At 37.8% G+C, this 18,285-nt stretch overlaps 2 protein-coding genes across 4 annotated transcripts in view; one reads left to right on the forward strand and one right to left on the reverse strand.

The window, feature by feature from the left end:
- The window catches only part of ankrd27 (ankyrin repeat domain 27 (VPS9 domain)), a 104,293-nt gene extending 98,743 nt beyond the window's left edge, over positions 1-5,550 (reverse strand). For all 3 annotated transcript variants that reach the window (XM_072279704.1, XM_072279703.1, XM_072279705.1), the window contains exons 1-2: positions 5,452-5,550; positions 1,732-1,863 (exon numbers count right to left, since the gene is read on the reverse strand). In XM_072279704.1, coding sequence (XP_072135805.1) covers positions 1,732-1,833 — 102 coding nt within the window. In that variant the 5' untranslated portion in view covers positions 1,834-1,863; positions 5,452-5,550. The remainder of the gene's footprint in view (positions 1-1,731; positions 1,864-5,451) is intronic.
- Positions 5,551-5,718: 168 nt separating this feature from the next.
- On the forward strand, positions 5,719-7,151 carry LOC140210293 (regulator of G-protein signaling 9-binding protein). The gene has a single exon (XM_072279173.1). It carries the CDS (start codon positions 6,092-6,094, stop codon positions 6,806-6,808), a length of 717 nt encoding a protein of 238 aa, XP_072135274.1. The 5' UTR covers positions 5,719-6,091; the 3' UTR covers positions 6,809-7,151.
- The last annotated feature ends 11,134 nt before the right edge of the window (positions 7,152-18,285 follow it).

Below are 18,285 nucleotides of genomic sequence, written 5' to 3' on the forward strand. Positions count from 1 at the left end.
GAAAAGGTCAAGCTTTTGACACAAATAAAGATGATGATGATGATGATAGATGTTATATTTTTCAGATTTCTTTATAACATAAATGGACATTTGGCATTTCAAGTCTATTGTAGCTTTCAGAGCAACTCCATCAATCTCATTTCTCCCAGCATAATTCCCATGATCTATTCTCTCTCACATGCTCATTAACACCGTTCCAATTCTCCTACAGTCAACTACACTAGGGGTTATTTAAAGTAGCTAACTAACCAGCATATCTTCCAGATATGTGGAAAATCTCAAAGCACCCAGGGAAACCATTCATGGTCACATGGAAAATGTGCAAAATCTTTTCAAACAGCAACCGAGACCAGAATCAAACCCCGGTTTATAGCATTAAAAAGATAGATTTTAACTTTATTATTTTTAGCTTAGAGAAATAAGCATAATAGGATTATGTTAAAATATTAAGGATTGGTTCTGCCTAATCATACAAGTTCTTTATACAGTGGAGATTGTGATTTCAAAATTGCACAAGCAGGGAATGATTTTCTTCACCTTTTGGAACAATTTGCTGAGGCAACTGGGTAAGTCCATAATTACATCATCAGAAGGAACTTAAAGTCCCTTAAAGAATTCCAGTAATAGTGAACATACTTCTTGTTTGTTGAGTTTATGAGTAACTACCAGCGGTCATGAACTCTCTGCAGTTGGTACTCAAAAAAACAAAAAATCTATTATTTCTCCTGAATTGGCAATAGAGTTCACAACTATTTTTGCTTTCTTCAGTAGGACCCATTTTTAGAGGTGAGACAGCTTAGGTTATTAGAAAATTACAATTCTAATTTCATGGGTACATTGACTTTTCCCTGATCTTATTTATTTATTTACTCATTTCTCTGCAAATGCTTATAAATTAAGCTCATACTGACGGAATCAAAGGTTCCAATATAAATGGAGGGAGAGTAGAGAGGAGCATGGTCATGGACAGAGATCTCTGCAAAGCTGGGAAATGCAGAACTTGTATCAGATTTAGTATCAGAACTTCAATAAAATATTCCGCTTCTTCTCTTGGCTATTACCTAGCAAAAATGACGGTATGGATAGAAGAATGATCAGGTAAGCTGCACTGAGGATGGCTAATTTAAATATGTTGAACTCTGCTGTCACCTTATCTGACCCAAATCCTACTGCCATAAATACATTAGCATATGGCTAAACTCTAAATCTCCTATGACCCTTTCCTACCCATTGTGGCAGCTGAGCAAGGAGGTGAAGAAATTTAGAATCCGGAAAACTTGTATTCACTAAAAGTGAAACCAAGTTTTAAAAAAATGAAAACAGTAACAACTGATATTAAGTGAGAGATTTAAGGCAAAAATACCAAAAAGAAGTTGGAAATTCATTGATGCTGAAGGCCATGGAACACAATACAGGATAAAACATGAAGAGAAGAGATATGTTTGACTTCCAAATGCTGACTGTAATATCAGGGGGAAAAACTGAAACGACTCCATTCCTAACTAGAAAATTTTTCTTTGTGTTGGCAAGTCTTTTCAGACTTCAAAGTCTGAAGAGTCCTGAGGAAGGGTCTTGGCCCGAAACGTCGACTGTACCTGTTCCTAGAGATGCTGCCTGGCCTGCTGCGTTTACCAGCAACTTTTATGTGTGTTGCTTGAAATTCCAGCATCTGCAGATTTCCTCGTGTTTGCCTCTTCAGACTTTGTTACATGAATGTAATAGATTACTCACAATTCCATGTAGTTCTGCTACACGGTTGGCGGCATCAGGCTTTTGCTTCTGAAGAGCTAAATAGAAAGGGTTTCTCGAAATATCTTCATCATACATAGCCATGGACACCAAGCACTGTGCACTAAATTTCAACTGTGCATGAAATGGAAAGTTATAGTTTGATTATTTACAAGGTGCAATATTAATACAACATTTTGTAGCATTATAACAAAAAAGGTTTACTAAAGAAAAATGGCAAAATATTAAGAGAGTTTAATTAGGTAACACGTGTAATAGCAGCATTAAAAAAATCAAGGAAGAGTTCAAGTTCCACAAGGTACGCCCAACAGATGAAGTGTATCTACACAAGGAACAATAATGAATACAGTAGGTTTTATGACTACAGTTTCTACTTCTACTTTCATACATTCAGCATAAAAAATATTTCACTTCCTGATTCCCTGTCATTTTATCACCAATTCTAAATTCCCTTGAAGAACAAACCTTGAAACATTAAATAATATTGAATTTAAGGGGCACTTAATAGTCAGAAATCACAATATTTTAATACTGCAATAACTTACTTTGGAAATAATACTTAATTTGGAACTACATGGAATTGTGAGTAATCTCACAGCTCCAGGGACCCAAGCTCCACTGTGAACAGTCCCAAGCCCAACTGTGAAGGGACACGGGGCTGGCAACACTATCCTGATAAAAACCCAGAGCTACAGAAATGCCAACAGAAGTTCCAAAGACCTCATCCCTGGGAGAGGAAGAATCTTCACCTTAAAGACGCAGGATGTTGTGTGGTGAAAGCCGCAAGCCCATGGAAGCCACAGGGCGAATGAACGTTCTATCATCCAGGAAAAGTGGCCAAAGGACACTTAGCGACATGACTTTGACGCTGACACCAAGAAGTTGGGCTACACCTGCAGACAGCTTGAAAGGCTGACCCAGGGCAAAGTACTCTGGTGAGCTGCTGTTGGCAGCCCATGCCCCAGTGTGTGTGGGCTGATTTGCTTAACTAACTTATGCTAGGGTCGCAGGTTCGATTCAAACCTTGGATGTTGTCTATGTGGCTTTCACATTCTTTCAGTGAACAAATGGGTTTCTGCTGGGTGCTTTGGTTTCCTCCAACATTCTAAAGAAGTACTGGTAAGATAACTGACCTGTTTATTACAGGTTAAAATAATCAAAGAGAAGTTCTTTGGCAACTGAGGAAGAATTAGTTGTAGCGCTGCAGAGACATGAGGATGGAATTGGACTCATGGAAATTACTGTGCTGGGAGCTAGCATAAACTTGAGGTTAATGGCTACCTTCTGCATCATAACAAGGAGGTGGATTGATGTAGTCAACAGGGAAATGAACAGTGTGAGTATTTTATAAATATGAAAGGGACAGCTAATCTGAAAAATTAATTTTTAGATTATGACTGGAGTAACTGCCATTCTCTTCTGTGCATCATAAACTAACAATCAAAGGATTCTTAAATACATATGCTAAATCTGTCTTAAAATCATTCAGGAAGAAGATTACAGAATTGAATTCAAAACAAAAACAAAACAGGAAAACTTTAAAGGTTTCTAAACAGATCACACTGAAAAATCTCAATAAATATACATCACTCTCAGCTGTCGTTTATCTAAATGTTCTAGCTTGTTGCATTCAATATAGTGAAAAACCTTTGAATAATATGCACATGTAAATTCTTAATGAGAGCTCTAATTTTTGCTACTAAACAAAATAAAACATGGTGTTGAAAATGTGATTTGGATTTTACCTGCAATTTACCAAAAAAATTAGTCACTTCGAGCTTGAATTAATTAATTTCCTAAAAACAGAATATCACACCAGTATAACAAACACTACAGGTGAAAAGGCAAATAAGTGGGTGGATAGCTGGTTAAAAAATAATCATGCTTACATAGTAGTACATCACAAGCACAATTAATATGGAAAGTTCAACATTTGGTTAATTTGAAAAACTTCATTTCTATACTGGGATTGTAGGCATTGTTGTTGTATTGTGTGCATCATGAATAAACTGTAACCAAAATGCTTCTATGTACATTTCATAAATAAGCTGAACTGGTACAATGGGAACAGGAGTGGGAGGAGGAGGGTTGGGAAAGCAGCCTAGTAGATTTTAAGGTAAGGAAATAAGAAAAGCTATAGAGTGTGGCATCTTCATTCTGCACATGGGGTAAAATGGTAGCATCATTCAGAAAATCAGATGAGGAGTGGGATAGTGAATTTAAGTGGCAGGTAATAGGAACCTTAGGGTCACCTTCATGGACTGAAATCAAGTAGTTTTTAATTGCTGAGCTTTGGACAACAGCAATTTGTACTGATTTTACAAAAGCCATTACAAAGGGATAAATTAGGAAGCAACACAAGGACCTTCAGCCCTGACACAATAAGGTCCTACGTGTGAACTAGAACATGGCTCAACTTGACCAGTGAATCCCTGTTTGAAACAAGGACATTCTTCTTCCAATCTCCCCCTTAATCTGTTAGGTATAAGAGAACCAAGCAGTGGTATAAGGCAACTTAGATGTCTCGACAACACACACAAAATGCTGGAGGAACTCAGCAGGCCAGGCCTGAGCTCCTCCAGCATTTTTCTGTGTACAGTATTGCTTGGATTTCCAGCATCTGCAGATTTTCTCTTGTTTGTGATTAGATTTCTAGATATGTTCTTACTACTTAGGGATGAGATTTTTTTATATGAATCCAATTAGACTAATACATTACTGCAAGAGATATGCAAATACCAGAAAATACTAACACAAAGAACAAATTTCTATTTTTATAACACGGTTTTACATAGCACCTTTCATGACCAGGAGATCTCCACGCACTTTGCAACCAATTAAGTACTTCTGAAATGTAATTAGATGTTCTATAGGAAAACATGACTGCAAATACACATATAACAAGTTCCCACAACATTGATATTCAATTAGCGATAAATATCAAGCAAAATCCTGCGCATCCCCAAACAGGATCTTTCAAATCAATCGATGAGAACATAAAAGGTGTTCATTTGAAGTTTATTTAAAAGCACCTCCAAATGGTGCAGTACTGCCTCTGTCTTTATCAAGATTAAGTGCTTAAATGTCTGATGGGGTTCAGGAGCCAAGCTCTTGATTTAGATAATAGTCAAGATTGACATCCCAAAGACAACTTTTCACTGAGAGAAAATTTAATGATATATTCTTTAGCTGTATCACTTTCTGTAACAATACCAGCAGATGCATTTCGTGATGTCTACGCATGTTCTGATTTCCCACAAAGTCAGCTTGTTCTTGCATCATATGATCTCTTTTCTAGAAACAGCTCGCAAAGCTATTGTGGTTAATTACGACTCGATGGTCAATATAGTTTGCTAATAATATTAGCAATTAAATACAACTGCGGGCCTATTCGTTTCCTTAAAGAGCGTTGGAGCACTACACTTCCTCATACATCCTGTTTAAAACACGTCAGGTACGCCTAACCGAAATCCGGATTTCCCTGAAACATTAGCCGACATAAAATTAAGCTTTCGAATTTAAATATTAAAACAATGTAACCATACCTAGCTGGTGATGCCGCTATCTTCAGCCAGGCCCGTCAGCGAGTCAAACTTAACCCCCGAAAATCCTGACCCATGCTCTACCCATCAGCTTGAACCCACACACACAGCCTCTCCTTGATGTTCCGCTTCATATTCCAGCACAACACACAGCACTTACCAGATAGTCATACACTGAGTCATTTCACCCTCACTTCGGGTTTAACTTTCCAGCACTGTTTCGTTTTCTTGACAGCGGAAACAATGTTGCTATCCTTGTGACTGACAGTCCTGTTAACCAGTCAAGTGTCGACGTGGAGAAAAAAGTTGCAATCTCCCCCAATGGCCCCTCAACCAACTGGCGCCCCCATGAGACAGCACTCTGACTACCAGCTACCGTGAATAGAAACATTTGGCGACAGGTTTCACTTCCTGGTTTAGAGAGCACGTGATACGGTGCTGGTATTTAGTCCGATGATTGAAGCCGATGATGCTATGTACCGGTTCATGCAGGAATTGAGGCTCAGTGTTTCTGTTGTCATTATACGCAGCTATTTATCTAAAATCAAGATATTGTAATGAATCTTGCATGCTACAATAACTTAGAAAACTGACGTAAGATAGTCAAAAGGCAAGAAAAATCACGATTAACCCGATATGCAATTGGATAAATGGCTAATGGTGGTAAGATTATTGGATCTAGGATAATCACGCAGTTTGAGTTCGAATGCGTATTTTAGAACTATTATTAAAGCATCGCACTAATATATTTTGTAGTGATATTATAAACGAATCTGAAAGGATCGTGGCTGGGCATTAAAATGGTGAACGATGAATGCAAAACGCTTTTGGATGCCCTAAACAAAGTGTCAGCTTGCTATCGGCATTTGGTTATCTGTGCTGGTGGGACATCCGATTCGCAAAATTTACGAGAAGAATTAAAGAAAACCAGACGAAAAGCACGGGTGCTAGCAGTTGCTAACAAAAACAAGCTAACAACTATTTTAAGGGACAAAACTATAAGCAAAAATGAGCGGGCTGAATTCGAACGGCTGTGGGTGCTGTTTTCGACGTGCATGGAAGTCTTAGAAGTCGACATGAGACGGGCTTTGGAACTGGGTCAAGAGTTTCCACTGAATGCTCCCACAAAACATCTGATTCAAACGGGGATGATTGGCGGGACATCTGCTGTAGCCGCCCGTGCTATGAATATTCAGAACATGAACTACGAAGAGGGGAACAACATAGACACTGTCGATCTAAACGATTTGGAGCAAGAGATCTATGAAGTCGGGGAAATGATACACGAAATGGAGATGAAAGTAAACGTCCTTCAGTGGACAGTGGAAGCAAAGCAAGGCCCCGGTTCTGAACTGAAATCAACCACTAGCGCTGGTGTTTCATCACTAGCTGTCATGTCCGTGAGCGGAGATGGCAATAAACTGTGCGACACCAGTAAGGTCTTTGCTGGAGCGATGTTCAGCGCAGTGTTAATAATTGCCATTGGTCTAGCTGTTTGTATTGTAAAATTTGCTTAACATTACTGTGTTCATTTTCACTTTGTGTAGGAGGAATTTAATTTGGATTCTTTTGACCATGTGAGGTACGATTTGCCTGTGGGAGAAATAGTGTTACAGAAAGTGTATACTGTACCTCGCTGCTGTTAATGCTACAGAGAATAGTATAACATAAATTTTCGTGTATATCATCGAACATGTATTATGGCGATACTTAATGTTATTAATGTTCAGTAGCAAACGGCACATTTCATTGTACCTACCCTTAGAGTCGAGTGTTATAATAAATACTTATTTTGATAAAATAGCCACTTACGACAGATTAAAAATTCATTCCCTTCAGCTCAATGTTTGCAAAATGTCTTTGGTCTTTGTCACTTGGCGTGATTTATTCCATGTGCATATGGTAGCGCTAAGAATTTTAAAACGAACTTCACTTGCTGTAGCTACTAGATCAGAAACTGTTTCGACCTGTAGTCGAAGACGTAACTCATAATTGTTTGGCAAAAGTAACTTATTTTTCCTTAAAGATGTTTTCAGCAAGCAGGGTATTTTTGTATATTTTTCAATGTGCAAACTTTTTTTAGAAGTGAAGTTTGTATGAGATTTCCATTGAGGAACAGGAAAAGTAGAGACCAGCATTGTCCGCCGATTCATCATGAAAAATGGGGAAGAAAAATATCCATGGAATGGAAAGCTAACTGTTAGAGAGCGGTTGGGTTAAAATTAACATTTTATGTGATCAAGTAAGCACAAAGCGAAAGAAATCCAAAGAATGGGAAGAGACTCATGGCACGTAACCGTTGGTTACGCCAAAAACCTATTTAAACCCCCATGTATGGGAAATATTGAAATATAGTGGTTATCTAGATAAATAGCAACGGATGGCTTCTAGGTTTGAACATTCTCTTAAAGAAGATCTGAAGATAAATACAATACCACACTTAATTAGCAAGAATAAAATTGTCTGTAAACTGTTCAATATTATTTCCAATATGTTGTTCCTTTTATTTTAAATAAAGTACAACTTCTAGTCCCTAAGCCTCTCTTAATATTGAATACATATTTTTATATCTTCCTATATACAAACCCCACAAAATAATTTTATCAGTGAGATGAGACTTCAGTTTAATCCCATTCGCTATACTGCAACCTTCCTACACACCATTGAAAGTATGAATGGTTCGCAAACTAAGTTTAATTAAAATCCTTGACACGTTATGCTTGCTATCTTCCGCCAACTTCCACTTGTGTTGACTATGTGCTTTCATACAATTCTCCATATCTTTGTTCTACCGCTGAAACACTTGTTGCAGATCATTAGTAACCAATGAAGTATGTTCAATTTCAAACAGTCAGAAAACTACCAGTGTTACATGTCTAACTAAGTGTTATCATCTATTGCCTTGTTTTCACCTCTGTCCAGCCAATCATAACCAGACAAACTCTTGAAATTACTTCTTTAACACTGATCCTTCATGGTATCTCTGCACCATTCTTTTTCTTAATCTAAGTGCTTATTTTAAAGGCATCACCCAAAGAATTCTATGTGTGCATTGAAAACAATCAGTTAAGTTTCCATTACTTTGATCCCTGCTCCTGACTTTGGTCTTTGAAATACCTTCCAATATTGGTAGCTACGTGCTCACCAACCTGCACGAAATCTCTCCGGAGATTTCGGCCTCCTCCCCCCACTCCGCCGTTTTTTTCTTCCCGGTAGATACTACATCTTGGTAGTTTCCGGTAGATACTACATCTTGGTTGTTTCTAAGCTGTCGATTGTTTCTAGTTGATATTTTGAAAGTACTTTGGACCCTTTTCCCAAAGTAAAGGCCTAAAATAATGCAAGTTTATGTCAAAGACTTTTCACGCGTCCCCGTCTATTAATACAGCTGAGCAGCTTTAACAGCCGCAGATCAAAGTTCATTACGTCAAAAGCAACCCCAGCCAAAACCTCAGATTAAAACCTCTCAAAAGGCCCTCAATACGATTAAAAACTAATACGGGTTTCCAATTCAGGACGATGTGGATAATATCCATTGCTTATAACGTTGCATGGAATTCTCACCGTTTCCCTTTTTTAAGCCGCTAGGATACTTGTCTTTCACGGTGTTATGAACGTCAATCCCATGCCAAGTGCGATTCTGGAACAGTAACGCTTTGGTAGAATCTAGTGTTCTAATTGGATAATCTTTGCAATTGGCGTGACTGTGAATAATTTAGATAAATACATTACGTCTAAATTAAGATTCCCATCAACTTCGAATGCAAAACACAGCGGTTGCCCAAGGAGGATCGAATAAATTCTGTGCTGCTAGCATTTGGAGTACCGGTAAATTAACCCTCGAAATACCTGTATATGAGCTTCGAATGATTCAGAACTTCCTTTCATTCATAATTCTACGAAAAGTGTTTAACATTGCAATTTAAATTACAGATTATGATTTGGCTGCAATGATGCCAAGAATCATTATGGAAGAATTAAAACATCAGCATTAGTCTCCTGTACATTTAAGTTACGTATTTGTACTGAATTCGATTTCGCAAATTCAAATATTCAGATTTAAGACGAGTATTTAGCTCAAGTCAACCACGCCATCAAGTGTATAACTAAATCCTATATTAATTCATGTAATATTTCACATATATACATATTACATGAATATAATATTTAATGTAATATTTTATACACATTTATTTCACTTACATCCATCTCATGCATCCAATTTTACATAACAGCGCAATGAAACTGGATACAAAAGAGACTATTCTTTGTCTGTAACCTATCACATCATCAGATATATCATCTATAGGCAAGTCCTCTCTGCAGCCTCTTCCAGCTATGCTTCTAGGGTGGTGTATTCCCAGAACAATGGAAAATACCATCAGTAACACCAGTACACAAGCGGGACTCCAGAGCTGATCCTACAAATTACCACCCATGTCCTTACTCAGTGTCATCAGCAAGGTAATGGAAGCAGCAGTCCACAAACAAGTTCAGAACTACCTACTCCGTAACAACTTAATTTCAAGTAGGCAGTATGGATTTAGACCTGATCACAGTACAGCCAATCTCCTCACCACCTTATCTCAAAAGTGGAACACCTTCTTAGACAAAGGTGGAGAAGTGTGTGTCATAGCCCTGGATATCAAAGGAGCATTTGACAAGGTCTGGCATAATGGACTCTGTGTTAAGCTGAGGCCCAAAGGAATATCTGGAAAGCTGCTTAAATGGCTGCAGAGCTACCTTCATGGACAGACCATCAAAGTTGTTATCTCTGGTCAGGCTTCTGATTCTTCAACCATCAATGCATCTGTACCACAGGGTTCAATACTTGGGCCACTTTTGTTTTCCATCTTTATTGACGACTTGGTTGATGCATGCAGTAACTAGCTTTACCTGTACGCTGATGACTCCACAATATTTAGCACCAATTAGAGCAGGAGAGAGTAATACTGTGGCGGCAAGCCTGAATAGGGATCTTGACAGGATGAAAGCCTGGGCAGACAACTGGAATGTCACCTTTGAGCCTACTAAGTGCAAGGCGATGGTGATGTCTAGGAAGAGGAATCCATCTAATCCCGACCTGTATTTTGGGAACTGCAAGCTGGATTTAAAGAAAGAGCTAGTAATCCTTGGTGTTAATATTGACAGCAAGTTGGTGTGGGATAAACACCTTTCCACTATTTCAAACAAGGCTGGACAAAGGCTTGGAGCTCTGCGGAAAGTAGCATCCAAACTAGACAAAGAGGGCAGAGCCACGGTTTACAAAGCCCGGGTACGAAGTATCATGGAGTATGCCTGCTTATCATGGATGAATGCCTCACAGAGTGTCCTCAGCCAGCTTGACTTCATTCAAAGAAAGACTCTCAGGATTATAGGTGTAGATGGAGCCACAGCTCATGAGAAGCTAGCCACCAGTAGTTTACACCACAGACGACAGATTGCTGCAGCTACTGTGCTTTACAAAATGCACACCAGCTACAGCCCTGCAGACCTTTGCACTATGCTGCCTTCATCTTATGAGAGACGGTGCACCACAAGATTAAGTTTATCTATGCCTGCTCATGCTGTTTCTATGCCTGATGTGAGAACCTACACACTGGATAGAAGCTTCCTTCACTGTGCTATCAGAATTTGGAACAGCCTTCCAGATGCTGTGGTTGGAAATATCTGCAATGATGGGGTCCAAACCTTCGAGTGCACAAACACCTATCATCTCTGGGAGGGAAGTCACATGCTTCTTCATAAGCTATCATGAAGGGGACCAGGATGGCAATGCTTGGTTGTTGGTAGGTAGGGTTAATACCTGACTTTCAAGAGCACTTGTGAGTTATGTTCCGGCTGGACTTAGTCCTTAAGCTGCTGGAGAACAGTGTGGAAAGAAAAGGTGCTGTTTTCTCCTGGTAGGGATTAGTTTTTAGTTTCAAGTGCTCCTGCCCCTGCAACCTTATCCTTCAATCTCTTTGAATTATGGAGGACAGCATGTGTATAAATGTCTCTCTCCAGCAGACTTCATCATGACTCCAGTATTTCTACTATTTTTTATTGTTTCTTAATTGTACACATGATTTTTTTTTTGTGTTCTATCACGGAGCAGCAGTGAACCATCTGATTGGCCTATCAGAGTTCTCTTTGGGAACTAGTTGACTTGATCAGCATTTCTGATCTGGCTATTGTTCATGATTGTATTTAATTAAAAAAAATAGGCATTTAGAGCGGAACTGCAATGCTGACATTGGATAAATTCCAAAGTACGGGGTATTAGTTCCTGTCACATAAAGACCTCGTAGTCTGAAACAATATAAAATCACTGTGGCCAGAAAAGATTGCAAGAGAAAAACAGAGCAGGCCAGAGGTAGCTACAAAGATGGAAATTACTCATATAATGTGGCTGACCGGGTTCAGTCTGCCAAGAGTGACCTTGTGCTTCTCATTGCCTGCCTCTTTAATTTTCCATCCTACTTTCCACTCCAATCTGTTGGTTGGTTATATTTCTGCACCGTTACAATGACATTCTATGTAAGCTTGCGGAGATGCATTTCACTTTCCATTTTTGTGAATGAGACCATTCATAAGATTTCTCTATATGCTGACGATTTATTGGTTTATATATCTAATCCCTAGGAATCTATTCCTGCCTTGCTAAAATTATTCAATGAATTTGGAGATTTTTCAGGATATAAAATAAATTTTAGTAATAGTGAATTGTTTCCTTTAAATGAATCTGTCTCTGTATATGATAATACTCCTTTCAGAGTCACGGATTCTTTTAGATATTTAGGTGTTATAATCACAAAAAAATAAGGATCTTCATAAAGCCAATTTCGTTCCTTTGGTAGACTCTATCAAGTATTTATTTAGTAGATGGAGCCCACCTACATTTTCACTTGTCGGTTGTATCCATATAGTCAAAATGATGATTTTACCAAAATTTTTACATTTATTTCAGAATATCCCTGTTTTTTTGACTAAGAAGGTTTTTGATCTGATTGATTCTATTATTGTGTCTTTTATTTGGAGTAATAAAAGACCAAGAATTAATAAACGTCACTTACAAAAGTTGAAAAAGGATGGAGGTCTCGCTTTGCCTAATTTAAGAATGTATTACTGGGCTGTTGTTAATGTGCGATACATGTCCTTTTGATTACGATCGGCCAGTTTGGGTAGACCTGGAATTGAAAGCTGTGAAACAGTTTTATTTAATCTCGTTATTGGGAGTTGCTTTACCTATACAGTTAGCTAAAGTTGCTAATTTAAACCTATACCCTGTGACTAAGCATTCCTTACAAATTTGGCTCCAGTTCTGCAATTTTTTAATCTCAAAAATTTTAAATTTTGTAGATTAATTTATTGAAATTACTTTTTTTAAACCTTCTTTGAGTGATCCAATTTTTTTACTTTGGAAAAATAAAGGTATTAATTCTTTTTTGGATTTATTTAAAGAAAATAGATTAATGTCTTTTGAACAATTTATTGATAAATATTCTCTTTCATACTCACACTTCTTACAATACCTTCAAATCAGACATTTTTTACAAAAAAAATTTAAGTAATTTTCCTTACATATTGGATGCTGACCTGTTGGATACTATTATGAGTATGAACCCTTTGATGAAGGGTTCTAGTGGAAGAATTTATAATTTATTATTACAATGGGATAAGCGTCCTTTATTTAAGATTAAACACGATTGGGAAAAGTAACTCAATTTGACTTTTATGACGGAGGATTGGACGCGGATTCTGAAGCTGGTTAACTCTTCTTCGATCTGTGCTAGTCATTCACTGATTCAATTTAAAATTGTACATCATTACCAGTTGACGAAGGAGAGACTGTCTAAAATATTCCCTAACATTGATAGTTATTGTAATAGATGTAAAACTGAGACAGCTACACTGACACACGTTTTGGTCTTGTTCTATACTGCAACAGTTCTGGAAGTCAGTTTTTTTGACAATTTCTAAAGCACTTAAAATTAATTTACAACCTAACAAAGTAACTGTGCTTTGTGGAATAATTCCTCAAAATATCTGTGGTATCTCTGTGTCTGACCAACATGTTACTGCATTTGTTACATTGATAGCTAGGAGGGCCATTTTGTTGAAGTGGAAGGAAACATTAGCTCCCACGTTGTCACAATGGTTCTCTCAAGTAATGCTATGTCTTAGTTTGGAGAAAATTAGAAGTCGAACCTTTGAACCTATATTTGATTTTGAGAAAAGATGGGGTTCATTTGCTCGTTATTATCATTTGAGTTAATTGATAGATTTCTTCCACGATCTAATTGTAAATTTTTGGTTCTTTTTTTTTCTTGCTGGCAGTTTGATGTCTATCTTTAGAAGCTTTTTGTATGATGCATGGCTCCGGGGTTGAACACCTAATGGGGTTTTCCCCCCACTTTTTCTTGCTTAGTAGCGTTTTTTTTACTATCACCAAAATTTTTCAATCTTTAAAATAATGTTTTTTTCTCTTGATACATTTTAAGTGTTGCTTGCTTCGATATACTTGTGTTAATTTTGGATAATAACACTAATAAAAAGATTTGAAAAGAAAGAATCTACATAACATGATTAGCAGGTTTGCTGATGACACTAAATTAGTGGGTCTTGTTGATAGTGAAGCAGGTTACATTGAACTACAAAGAAATCTTATCACAAACAAGAGAAAATCTGTAGATGCTGGTGCCAAGAAATCTTGATAAGTTAGGGAGATGAACTAAACTAACAAATAGATTTCAACTTAGATAAGTGTGAGGTGATGCATTTTGGATATTCAGACCAGGGTTGGACATATAGGGTACTGACAAGTGTTGTGGAACAGTGGAACTGGGGAGTACAAGTATACAGTTTGCAGAAAGTGGCCATGCAAGTAAAATGGATGATGAAGAAGACATTGAGTGTGCTGGCCTTCAGCTGTCAGCCTTCAGGAGTTTAGAAGTGGGGGCATTGTGTTGCAGTTATACCCATCATTGCTAAGACCACATTTGGGATTGTTGTGTAGAATATTTGTTATCCTGTTTTAAGAGATTTAAGAAGCTGCTACTTGAAATAGAGAGCCTGAATTATAAAGAGAAGCTGGCCATGCTGGATCTATTTTCCCTGGACCACAGAAGAATGAGGGATGACTTCACAGAAGTTTATAAAATCATGAGGGGTATGATAAAGTGAATGGCATTCTTGTTACCCCAGGGTGGAGCAGTCTAAAATTAAAGACAACTAAGAAACAAACCTTAAACCTACAATTGATTGATTTTGTCACAGGACCTAAAATATATCATAAAATTTGAATGACACGAACATATACTTTTCTGTTCCAATTATAAATATAGTATATCGTGTAAAGAGCTGTAACAACTTAATTCTATGAAGCAGTTTAGTTATTTATTACATCTTATTTGATTCTAGGTTGCAATTCAAAGCTAATCTGTTTTGTACATAAATATCTTATTCATGACCTATAATAAAGATGTAATTAACTTTTTCTCTGTTACTGAATGTCTTATGAAATTATGTACTCAAGCAGTCCACATTATGTGTAAAGATTATAATTTATGTCCAAAATGTTTGCTTTCAATTTTCACTACTTTCGTCATTGCCGTGTAGATATAGACAACATTAATTGTCAGTACCTCCAGTTGAACTCTCTTTTTGTGTGTTTCCCCCAGCCGTCATTCTGTGTTTTTAAATTGCCATGTGCTCTTGTTTGTTTTCATGCCCCATGTGCTTCTGTCCCCATTCCCGTATCACTGATTACTCCGCCCCTCACCTATTTCCCAATATTACCTGTATTGCTGTGACTCATTGTGTTCCACCTATCATCTGCCTCTCTGTTTATTGCTCAGTGTATTTCAGTCCTGTGTTTTCACCTGTGTTTTGCCAGATGGTGCCAGTGAGTTTTCCTGAGCCTGTCCAGCATTCATATCTAAACTCTGTCATCCCGAGTATTGACCCTGATTTCGCCTAGTTATCTTGATTGCTCTGGTTTTTGACTCTGCCTGTTTCTTGTGTTACGATTTCGTAACGCACCAGCAGCAAGAGATGACAAGCTGAGTCGGGTTTTAGTACTAAAACCACTATACAGTATTTATTTACATCTACTCAAAAATATAGAAAATTAAATACACTACTTTCTTAAACAGAAGTTAACAGTGTATGTGTCTATAGCTCCCTTACAGTCAAACTTAGAACCTGTTCTTAACAAATCTTACTCAAGCACAGTCTTAAAGGGGCAGTTCAGAGAGTCCCAGTAATTCACAAATAGATGAGAGGAGAGACTTGTGGATTCACAGTGCAGCGACAAGGCGATCACGACGAATTCCAAAGATTCCATGACTAGCGATCGAAGAAACAGTTACCGAAGATCCCAGCAAGGAATACTGTTGCGAGGTCCACAAAGAGCAATTTCACAAAGTGACTGTCATGAAATCCACACCCATGGATCATACGAAGGACAGACACGTCTCCACAATGCACAGTGTGCCACTGATTAAACAAATCCTCTGGGTTTGGGTAAGCATTAGACTTTACCCTTCTCGATCGTGAGCTGTTCCCGGATAGCTCGAAGTCTGCAATCTTCACTCTCTCTCTCTCTTTCCTTTGAATCCTTCTCAACACTTTGACCACATTTCTTTTATACCGTCGGCATACGTCATAGGGTAACGCTCACAGAAACGAAACTGTGGACTCAAAGTAAAACGAAACTGGGGACACGTGACGCCCACAGTAAATGAAACTATGGACCCCCAGGAAAACAAAACTGTGGACATGTAACACCTGATTCTGGTTTTTGGATTTCACTGGATTTTTTTTGATCTTTGTCTTAACTTTGACACCGACTTTGTTGCCCCTCTGAACTTGTTACTCAATAAATATCATAGTGTGCACAGTACTCGGTCTGGGATTGGGTCCCTGCTCCAGCGCCCTGACAATTAATAGTACAATTTTCTGTGTAAAACTATGAATTTATGACTATAGTTAGTAACTTTTACATAATTTGAGGTATCACTTTGAAAACTGATTCCAAAATTGAATTTTGGAAAATTATGATGTTGCTTGAAGCATTTCTCAAAACATACCATTCAAGCAGTAGACATAACATCTGTGGAAAGTACTTCTCAAGTCTGAGGACAAAGGCAATTAATAAATGTCAAAATCTATTCATATTAGAGTTTGTGGAGCTAATTAAACTTTAGCCTTAGACAAATTTAGCATATATTTCTATAATGTTTTTGTAGATGATAATTCATTGCACTTGTATTAAAGTTGCAGAATGGTCAATTGAAAAGTTGCAGATCAATAATGTAAAATGTGGAAGTGTTGCAATTTACCATTGTCACATCCACTTACAAGACAGCAAAATGTCTAGAAATCTTTTCAAGTTATATTAAATGAATAACATTTTAATACAATTCCATTAATAAGTTTCAATCATACAAATTGACTCCATTCATTTTGGAATTTACTTTTATCATATTATACCAACATAAATTACTGATGGCTACACTTAAAGTTCAAAGTAAATTTTATTATCAAAGTACCTATAACCATATAACTCTTGTACCATATACAACCCTGGGATTCGTTTTCTTGTTGGCATTTTCAGCAAATCTATAGAATAGTATCTATAACAGGATCAATGAAAGATCAACCAGAGTGCAGAAGACAACAAACTATACAAATGTAAATATAAATACAGTACATAGAATTAAATAGTGAGACCATGAAATAATGAGATAAAGATTCCTTGAAAGTGAGATCATTTGTTGTGGGAATCATTTCAGTGAAGAGGAAAGTGAAGGTAAGTGTAGTTATCCTATTTATTCAAGAGCCTGATGATTGAGTGGTAGTAACTGTACTTGAACCTGGTGGTGTGAGTCCTGAGGCTCTTGTACCTTCTACCTGATGAGAACAGCAAGAAGAGACCATGACCTGGATGGTGGGATTTCTGATTATGGATGTTGCTTTCCTATGGCAGTATTTCATGTAGATATGCTCAAAGGCTGGGAGGACTTTACCCGTGATGTGCTGGACCGAATCCACTACCTTTTGTAGGATTTTCCACTCGTGCATTGGTGTTTGCAGCCATCTTATGATGTAGCCAGTCAATATACTCTCCATACTCAATATAATCTCTGCATACTCCTAAGGAAGTCATGCCTCATCCTCATCCTGGGGTACTTAATACTCAAGAGAGAGTGAGAAGCCGTATTTGATAGATCAGCAGGGCCACACAGGTATGACAGACGATAAACACTTTGTGCATTTAAAGGAGAACAATTGTATCACTGTGTTACGTGTCACGTATCCCGTTACAGGTTAAAGAACCAACAGAAATGGAAAACACTTTGGAGTCCAGTATTGCTATTAACTAATGGTATTTATTAGTAACTACGCAATACAGTAGTATAAATGCAGATATATCAAACAAGTGAGCAATGATTATATATAAGTAAGTATGGAAATATATGAAAACCAAGCTTCTTCAAGTCTAGGGGTAAATAAATAGTCTTACGATGATGAGTAAATTTCAGTTCAGTTCGTGGTATTGAGTCGAGTAGTGATGGAGAGAGAGAGAGGGAGAGATTTGAGTCTTTAGGTGAGCTGACGCCGTCGATCTTCCCATTGTCCTCCGAAATCCTTTAGATGTCACCAACTGTGACCACAGCAAAGGGGACCGTTCTTCTGTGGTGGAGTTATCAACCCAGGCGAGGGTTGGAGACACGAATAACTCCCCACTGGTCACACCCTTTTCACACTGCAAGAGCCACTGATCGATCCGCCTGATTGATCCTCCAAAACCCACTTTTTCTGTGGGCACAACAAAGCTCATTCAGTGTCCAAAACCATGTGTCTGTAGGTCTAACAGCTGACCTTCTATTTATCTCACTATGTTGAACACCAGCTGTCCATCAAGCAGCCCCTCCCTTCTCTCTCTGTAAGTACTTGGAAGCTGCCGGTGTCCTTGCAGAAAATACAAACAAGTGCTTTAGAAATTTTT

The sequence above is a fragment of the Mobula birostris genome, chromosome 15 (assembly GCF_030028105.1).
Source record: "Mobula birostris isolate sMobBir1 chromosome 15, sMobBir1.hap1, whole genome shotgun sequence".
NCBI lineage: Eukaryota > Metazoa > Chordata > Chondrichthyes > Myliobatiformes > Myliobatidae > Mobula > Mobula birostris.